Source organism: Miscanthus floridulus, chromosome 2 (genome assembly GCF_019320115.1).
Source record: "Miscanthus floridulus cultivar M001 chromosome 2, ASM1932011v1, whole genome shotgun sequence".
In the NCBI taxonomy this organism is placed as follows: Eukaryota; Viridiplantae; Streptophyta; class Magnoliopsida; order Poales; family Poaceae; genus Miscanthus; species Miscanthus floridulus.
In genome coordinates, this window is record NC_089581.1 from 169,358,341 (window position 1) to 169,367,967 (window position 9,627).

General features: G+C 45.5%; 1 protein-coding gene and 1 pseudogene across 1 annotated transcript; both read left to right on the forward strand.

The window, feature by feature from the left end:
* Window positions 1-3,088: 3,088 nt before the first annotated feature.
* On the forward strand, window positions 3,089-8,231 carry LOC136540606 (probable L-type lectin-domain containing receptor kinase S.5). Its single transcript, XM_066532608.1, has 2 exons — window positions 3,089-4,453; window positions 7,136-8,231. The coding sequence occupies exons 1-2, from the start codon at window positions 4,150-4,152 to the stop codon at window positions 8,083-8,085; spliced, it is 1,254 nt and encodes a 417-aa protein (XP_066388705.1). The 5' UTR covers window positions 3,089-4,149; the 3' UTR covers window positions 8,086-8,231.
* A 31-nt stretch (window positions 8,232-8,262) lies between these two features.
* LOC136540607 (uncharacterized) lies at window positions 8,263-8,996 on the forward strand (annotated as a pseudogene).
* The last annotated feature ends 631 nt before the right edge of the window (window positions 8,997-9,627 follow it).

A 9,627-nucleotide genomic window follows, 5' to 3' on the forward strand; every position in this document is an offset into this window, starting at 1 on the left:
TTGAGTTGATGTAGCGGTGGAAAGATCACCTTGATGAAGCACGGTCATAATATGCCCATATTTGTCAATGGGGAGGACACTCAAGATTTTTCTTACAACATCGAAGGGTTGCATTTGTGTAAGTCCTAGCCATTGACTTCCTCTACAAGAACATTCAAGCGTGTGTACATCTCATTAGCACTTTCTTTAGGAAAGCATCTCAAATAAATTAAGCTTTTTCATAACTAGATGATAGCGTTTCTCACGCTCACTCTTTGTTCCCTCATAGAGCACACTAAATGTCCGACCATAGTGCATGGGCATCTTTGTGATTCCGCACACGGTTAAACACATCTTTGCAAATACCTCTAAAGATGGTGTTTCTAGCCTTTGCATTCCATTTCTCATAATTGACTTCATCGCCTTGAAGGTGTGTGGGATCCTTAGGTTTTGGGAAACCTTGAGAGGTGGCTATAAGAATTTCAATCATCTAGAGCTTCTAAATAAGCCTCTTTATGGATTTTCAATAAGGAAAATCATCTCCTTCAAAGATAGGAGCAGATCCATTCCCGTTGGACATTTTTCTCTAGGTGGTTAAGCCTAATTTAGTGAGCACGAGGCTCTGATACCAATTAAAAGGATCAAGATGCCAAAGAGGAGGGGTGAATTAGGCTAATTCTAAAATTCTTTGTAATAATTAAATCCTACACTTAGCCCACTTCACCCTTGTGCCTAGAATGTGTTCCTATTGTTCTACCACACAAAATTTTATACCCTAGGTTCCAATCCTACTCTAGCATGACAATTCTAAGAATGTAAAGACAAGAAATGAATTGCTCAAATGTAAATGCTTAAAGTAAAGAGAGGAGAACGAATGCGGTGATGTTTTACCGTGGTATCGGAGAGTCGCCACTCCCCACTAGTCCTCGTTGGAGCACCCGCGCAAGGGTGTAGCTCCCCCTTGATCCGTGCAAGGATCAAGTGCTCTCTATGGGCTGATTCTTCGACACTCCTATCATCGGTGAATCGTCCACAACCGCTCACAACTTGAGTTGGGTCATCCACAAGCTCCGCCGAACGATCACCAAATTCTCAATCACCACCAAGCCGTCTAGGTGATGGCGATCACTAAGAGTAATATGCACAAACTCTCACTTGACCATGACAAGCCTAATGAGAAGGGTGGATGCACACTTGCTACTCTCCTTGCACTAATGAGGCCTTAATCTTAGATTCTAAAATCTCAATCACCTCACTAGGCTCTTGCTTTCCTTTGCACTTTCAAGGGTGTTTCTCAGCTGAACAAATGGGCATGAGACCTTCTTTGGATGAATGGAGTGAGTATTTATAATCCCTCATTCAAAACATAACGTTTGGAGGTTGAGTCATCACTCTGCGAGGTGACCGGACACTTCGGTCAGTTATCCCTGCCACTGTGTCAAAAAGAGCCGTTAAGTTCTGACCAGACTCTGACCTGCATCCGATCAGCACTGATCGGACGCGTCCGATCAGCACTGACCGGACGCGTCCGATCAGGAATATCCCTCTCTGGAACCTCTCTAGAGTTGACCGGACTCTGGCACCCAGTGTCCGATCACTTTTCACTTAGCGTCCAGTCGCAACCAGACGGCTCCAGTTGATTAAATGAACTGACCGGACTCACCTTTCATCGTCCGGTCACAACTAGACCAGCGTCCGGTTAGTCATTTGACCCTCCATTCACTTTCAACTCGAAATCATATGTGAATGAAGTTTGCTCCAATTGATCTTAGGGACTACTCCAGAGCTACCTAGTGCTAGATTTGACAAGTGTGCACCACACCTAACTCACTAGACTAACCTAGGTCAAGCTACTAGTCCATACCCCATCTTAATAGTACGACCAAAGGAAAAAATAGAGTCCTAAACTACTCTAAGTGTCTTTTCAACACCAAACGACACTTAGAACTAGTCCATCCTTTGAAAACCGAAACGATTTCCATCGTAGGGCATGACAACCATGATTGCCCAATCAATTGTTATTACCATGACCTAACTTAAATTATCTCTGTAAAACATAGTTAGTCATAGTAATCTCGTATTGTCATTAATCATCGAAACCCAACTAGGGGCCTAGATGCTTTCATGTGCATATAAAAAATAATTTTTACTCAAATGACTCTTCAAATAAGGATTTAGAGGATAAATCTTAAAAAACATTTAGAGATGCTCAAGGCGAATTTTCATGCAGGTTGCATAGTGGTATTCCATTGTCTATCTTCAACAACAGCACCAAAATACAAGAGCCATTCTATATTTAGTTAGCGCTACAGGCAAAGAGTTTAATATCTATTTTTTGGTCTTCTCCAATAATAAGACTAAAAGATAACCCTTTCTGTAAATGAATCTTCACGAGAAAGGATACTCAAATTTAGATTGTGCCTCTCCTGGCACCCAAAACAAATCTTCTGTATAGGTACTCTGTTGGAGACCAATACAGTACTGTCAGAGACCAATACAGCACTGTCAGAGATCTATTTTGAATTTGGGTGCCCGTCATCGATTGGAGACAGTAAGCGAGTTTGGGGCGCTGGCTCTGTGGCAATTGCATCCTGCAATTAGGCCCTTCTGTTGTACTTTGTTATTACTTGATCTTTACCTTTTCAAAATGAAATATGTGCTAAGGTACTTTCGCTAAAAGAAAAAGATTAAAAGTTGTGGTCAGCGGTGGTCGTAGCGGTAGTTATCATTGCACATCTCGATCATGAAATTAAAGCTAAGATTCGATATATCTACAGAAACGTACAAGACCTGGCGCTGGCAAGTCATCTACAGTAAAGTCCTCTTTGGCACGGTTCATCCAAAACGGTTTCACCGGTGAAGCCAAAGCCGATGAAGCAAAAAAAAACTAGCTTTTTTCCGGCTTCTAGTTCATTTTAACGCCGGCTTACAAAACGGCTTTACGCTACAGTGTCTCGATTTACACAAAATAGATGAAGCCGAAGCCGGTATAAACCATGCCAAAGAGATCTTAAGTCTTCAACGACTGACACGACACCCAAAAAAAAAAATTGTGTCCACAAATGAACGTTATCGTTTGGGACTACTCGGCCAATAGAACTCCGTAAAAAGCAACCACTGCTAAGCAGACCAACTAGCTTTGTAAGCAAACAAGGAGCTCGCAACTAGCATAGGAGATCGCCCGGAAGCACAGTTCATACCATGCATGCCATCCAAGTTTACAAGCCTCGATTATCAGGTGTGCCATGTCTATTCACCATCCAGTTTCTCGTGTGCTTGCTGCTCGGTTGCTGCCTCCCGAAATCGTGCAAATGCTCCAATACCGACCAAGATGAGCTAGGAAACATCACCCTGAGCTATTCATTTGACAAACTTCCCGGCCACCTGTTCATGGGGACTTGGGATCTTATGGCTCTCTGCGATGACAACGGCGGCAACGCGTGGGGAGGCCTTGGGTCTTATAGAGAAGCTATTGGTTCACGGTTAGACTTGTACCGCGACAATAAGGGTATGTTTTTCACCCTCTATTCGGTGGATCCTTTGGCAAACCATGGTATGTCCTTCAGCATCGTTTTCACCATGAGTATCTACCAGCCGAACACCCCGATGGTACTTGTCTTCGTCATCAAACCTGCAAGCCTCGATAGCCGTTTAAGTTATGCTCTCATGAATGTGAATAGTTCTTGTTCGACAGCCACTGCATCTCGCAACGTTGCCGGCAGCCACGTCTATGCCCAAATCGATGCACTTGACAGTATAGCACCTGCCATCTGGGTACATATTTGCAGAGAGCCGCTACCGGACCATTCCTCCATGGCAAACATGTATAGCGTGTGGGTTGATTACGACTATACTAAGGACCACATGTTGGTGTACGCAGATGCAGGTGAAGGAACATCGAAACCTGCAGCAGCTGTAGCCAGCAAGATCCTCAATAGGCAATGGATGTTTAAAAAATCAGCATCATTTGCCTTTTTCTCTTCGATGGGGCAACTCCTACAACTGCACACATGGAACTCAACAGCCGTCAGGCGTCGGCCATCATTTTGCGCAATGCCTCATATCCGAAGAGGCAATCAATGGACCATCGCAATTTCCTCGGTCCTTGGATCGGCTTGTGCCGCTGCCATCATGGCTGCTACTCTTGTATACTAATATAGGAGGTGGAAGATGGAGCAGGAGAACCTCATCCGGACCATGCAGAACCTCCCTGGGGTGCCAACCCAGGTTGACTATGCCGAGATCAGAAAGGCCACGAAAAACTTCCATGACACAATGAAGCTGGGGAAGGGCGGATTTGGGGCTGTCTATAGGTGCACACTTCCTGCTACTGCTTCAAGGATGGGACAACAATCGGTGGAGGTCGCCGTGAAGAAGTTTGTGCAGGAAGATGAGCATCGACGCTACGACGATTTTCTGGCGGAAGTCAGCATCATTAACCGCCTTCGTCACAAGAACATTGTACCACTCATCGGTGAGCACCAGACTCTTCTTTCTTTACTACTCTTATATGCAAAATGAAGTACTATGTAATTATGCAAATTTACCATTCTTTGGGGGAGACGAGCCCGCGGTGCTCGAGACCTGCTCGACGAATTGCCGAGCCGGTTGTGTCGATGGCGTGTTGGGAGCGCGACTTCATCGAACCGTTCATGGGACAGAGCCAAGGGGGGTTGGGTTGGCACTTGGCAGGGGCCATGCCCCCCCCCCCCCCCCCCCCCACCACCCACACACACACCCACACACACCACACACACACAACAAAAAAAACTTTTTGGGCCTGTTCGTTTGGAGGAATTTGGATGGTTTGAAGGAATGCTGGAGAAATTTGTGAGAGAAAAATACGGTTTTGGATAAAAAAAAGAAGTGGATCAAACCGGGTTTAAGGGCACGCGAACAGGGCCTTTACCTGGTATATAACAAAAAATATATATGGTCACAGGATGCGCGCTGCTGACCCCTGACGCGCCGACGGCGCGGGGTCGGGCTGGTAGCAAGGGATAGAATAGAACGTGGCGATATTGCTGCCTGCAGAGGGTAGCTTCACGGGCCGTGGTCTAGTGGCATTGTGGACAGGCCGCGCGAGGGCTAGCAGGGAGGAGATAAGAGGCTGCCGAGGTTCCACTTGCGCGGCCCGAATGTAGTCTGGTTTGAGGTTTGTGTAGTTTTTTCTTTCTCTTTGTTTGCTATATATGTTTTTCTAATGGATTATTAGTTCATTTTGATTTATGTAATTCGAATTCAACCGAAACAAAAAGATAAATAAAATTTAAAATAATAGAACATACATCCAATTACATGGAATTTTAGGCATGTAATGCAAGGTTTATTGGAAATAACCATAGTTAGTGTATGGATTAAATTAAATTAAATTGGGTTACATGAGTAAATCATTAGCATTTTAAGTAAATTTTGAAAAAGTCCACCCTTTTCATTTAGGAGTTTTTTGGGTGGATTGTTACACATGACGTTAGAAATATAGATTTTGACTATAAAATTGTGATCTTATTAGTTTTTATAACTTTTTAACCTCATTTTAACTTGAAATTCTTGTGCTTATTGTACCTTACTGCAGTTTTTATTGATACGATCGTATAAATGATCCTTTAAGCATGTTCCATGGTGCTCGGATCTGTGGTAGAGTTTGACTGGATTTTTTGGAGGGGCTGATCGTGCTAACTCAAGAGGATATTAATATTTAAGCCAAATAGTGATTGTTTAGTCTAAATGAATCTCAAAGTTTAAGGATGTCACAAAACCTTTGTTCTACACTAACCCAATCCACTACTCAAGATGCTAAATTTTTTTATCGAAGAATTACATGTGTATTTCTACAAATGCTTATGTATCGACAACACATATGTTTATTCTTGGTTAGTTTATTATTTATACATCAATAGTAAATAGAACTAGGTAATTTAGAAATATATATGGGTTTAGTTTATGGTTATGTAAATATTTTTCATAATAGTAGGTGTTGGTAATTTGTATGTAGATTTGTTGGATATTTAGATTATATTTAGTGGTGGTTGAAATGGAAAGCTACATGCTAATTAATTTAAAAGCTTACTTAGGTTGTCTATTATAATAGCACGGTGGGTAATTTACGTGCAAAGTAGATAGTTACTCTAGAGTTTAGATTATGTTATATTATGGCACAAGTAGGTACTTTATGTTGTTTTTCAAAATGGTAGATGTTGGTATTTTTTTGAAAAAAAAAGTTAAAATCAATGATGATCACTACTGGAATCCACCAATTTCCCTTGGGCCAAAACCCTAGGGAAAGACTTAAAAAGGTAGGGAAATGGTTTCCCTAGGAATTTTCGTGGGGAAATCTTCCTAGGAACCATTTCGACGGGAAATCAATTGTGCCCCGTAGTTTCTGACAAAAAACAATAGGGAAAGAATGTTTCTCTAGGATTCTTGAGCCCTAGGGAAACCCAATGACATGGCATTTGTATCCCACGTGGAAAGGTTCTTCCCTACGGTTACATCTTCCTAGGAAAAGTTTACCAACGTTGCTTTTTTCTTATTTATATACATATGTATTTCTTTATTCTTATTTCATACATATGTATTTATTTTTTATTTACTATTGTATTTCTCATCTATTCTTACAAAAAAAGTGAATAAGTCCATTCAAAACTGATTTTATTAAACTGTAACTATACACAAGATTGATATGTTACATATATAAACTTCTTTTGCGTATCCATTTACACAATCAAGAACAAAGAAACATATATATTTCTACCTATCCTATGCATCCACTAAGCACAAGAGAGCCAAGTCCCCGCCATTGCAGCTTGCAAGCTTCCTTCAGTAGGAGTGTAGCAGCTGGAGCTTCAGAGCACCAAGTATAACCTGATACGATGCACACCAGAAATATGAAGTGCTGCAGCATGTTCAGAATATATAGCAAATCAATGAGGTGGCATTTAATATGCTTACCAAATATTAGTAGAAATGATTGGGTTGTGTCAAATTGATTGCCAGATCTTTTTATGCATTATTAATAATTTCTAGGATTTATCCTTTTAAACACATTTCATGAGGATTAATGTTGAGGCTTCGTTAAAAGCCTTCAATCAGTAATAGTAAGATGGTTAATACCATTTTTTTTTGCAATGAATCAATATGGTGTCGCAAATTTCAGGTTGGTCCTACAACAAAGGGGAGCTCATATTGATCTACGAGTACATGATGAACGGTAGCTTGGATCAACATCTTTTTCTGAAAGGTGGCACCGCCGGGCAGAGCCAACATCAACAAGAGGAAACATCGTCTATCGGTACATGGCAAACCCGCTACAGCATTGCTAAGGACGTAGCCACCGGTCTGCACTATGTTCACCATGAGCATGAGCCAATGGTGCTACACCGTGACATCAAAGCAAGCAACATCATGGTCGACTCGACCTTCAGCGCGCGTCTCGGTGACTTCGGTATAGCTTCCACAGTCGCCGTAGACCGGAGCTCCGTCACCGGTATCGCCGGCACGTGGGGTTACATAGCGCCCGAGTACGCGTTGACCTTCAGGTCCACACGGCAGACCGATACCTACGCATTTGGAGTTCTCATCCTGGAGCTTGTTACAGGCAAGAAGAACGGCGACGTCCCACCGGACGACGACCACATCACTGACTGGGTCTGGCGCCTTCACCGGGAGGAGAGGTTGCTTGAGGCTGTGGACGCTTGCATGCTCACCACAGAAGACGCAGAGGACGACCAGCTGCGGGATGGCGGCGTCCTTCTGGAGGCTAAGCGTCTCCTGCACCTTGGCTTGGCCTGCACCAACCCGAACCCGTACAATCGCCCAAGTATGGTGGAGGCAGTGCAAGTCATTACCAAGTTAGCGCCACCACCGGAGGTTCCTCTTGAGAGACCCACATTCATGTGGCCCCCTCAAGATTGGCGCGCACGTAACTCTGTGTACAGCACGGCGTTAAGTGATTGCGATGAGAGCTCGACGAGCACGGTCGAGACGGTGCATGTCAGCGACAGCCAGGAGTATGCTCTGTCTATCCCCACTGGAGGACATGGCTCCATCAGTAGCACAGTGGCGACTGGGAGCCAGTGCCACGGTTCGGCTACGTACAGGAGCTGAGTTATCATGGGATAAACAAGGGACAACCTATCCACATGTTTGGACAAATTAAAATGTGTTTCTGCTTGCGTGTTGTGAGTGTGAGTGTGCGTACGTAAGATCATAGTGAGTGTGCGTGCGTGTTGTGAACGTCTTGTACTGTGTAAATTCTCAAAAAGAAAAAAAAGAATACTCCACATGGCGATGAGCTTTGGTGCTCCTGGTCCTTGTCCTGGAGGCTGGAGCTGCTGCAGCACAGGTCCCTGACGGGAGACCACCCGCCGCGCATTAGCTACCAGGCGGCGGCGTGCCGCGCCAGCCGCGTCTCCAGTACACCGCGGTGACACGAGGCACGAGCGGCGGCCGGTGGATGGCGCGCGTGCCGGTGGACCCGGAGCGCGGATCGTGCCGCATCATCGGGCCGTTCCCGGACCCGCACGCGGCGGCGCTGGCGCAGGGCGCGGCCCAACTTCCCGGCGGCGTTCCACACAATCGAGCAGCGGTTCCTGCGGCTGTGCCGGTAGCGGGAGGGCCAGATCGACGTGTGCGCGCTAGTGGCGGACCCCGGCACGTACGAGGCCCGGTACGCAACGTTCCTGGGGTCGGTGCTGCGGCTGAAGCAATGGGGAGAATTCAAGGGCCTCATCGTCGAGTTCTTCATCAGCCGCGCCTCCGGGGACGACCTCCTCAAGGAGGGCAGGGAGAGGCTGGAGGCTGGGTTCGTGGAGATGCACCGGAACAAGACGGTGGACCCGCACTGGCGTCCCCTTGTACATCCGCTGATTCTTGCAGGAGCAAGAGAACCATAAGCGGCAGCTGCAGCTGCAGCAGCAAGTCGCCGTGCAACGCCAGCAGCAGCGGTTTGTGGTGTGAACAGAGAAAACAGAGCGTTCGAGAGTGTTTGCAGTTTACTTCGCGTGTTTGTACTTTGTATACTGATAAGCCCTTTTGGCAGCTTTGTAACTTTATTTACTGGTATTGAGCTTCCAAACGTACTCTCTTGTGCACTATTTTTTTCTTCATCACGCAAAAGATTTGCGCGTTTTTATATTAAGCGAGGAGAATTTTGATTACAAAGGTTGGGCCTTATAGATTTTCAATAAGCATATGCCCACCCACACTCACACTTACTCGCTGAAGAAGACAACCTAGGTTCCTCGCGCCGGCTTGCACCCACGACTCAGCGTTGTGTTTGATGTGCTGAGTAATTCGGGAATTTGAGTGCTCGTGGATTCCTTTCTTCCCATAGCTCCCAAGCAACTAATGCGAAGAACTCTTGTGCGCTATGATACAGCTGCAATTTCTTACCTCTGTAAATTACTCGTTCGATCAATTTTCTACCGAGCCACCTTGACGGCCGCGCCGCTCGCCGGATACTACGTGGCATCATGCATCGGTGCAGGCGATGCAGCCGACTCGACGACGTGGAGAGCCGATGTTGGAGTTGGATGCTGAGGTCCTGGGTCGATGGCGCAGTCGAGGGTGGTGCGGTGGGCTGACGAACACTGATCTTGCGGCAGGAATGGATGCATGACGACGCTCGGAGTCCCGCTGCCTGGAGCT

What these genes read in the sequence shown, in the direction of transcription:
- LOC136540606 (XM_066532608.1), top strand. Translation starts at nt 4,150, where the DNA reads ATGGAGCAGGAGAACCTCATCCGGACCATGCAGAACCTCCCTGGGGTG. An exon ending in GAACATTGTACCACTCATCG is followed by an intron (nt 4,454 to 7,135) that starts GTGAGCACCAGA and finishes CGCAAATTTCAG; the next exon opens with GTTGGTCCTACAACAAAGGG.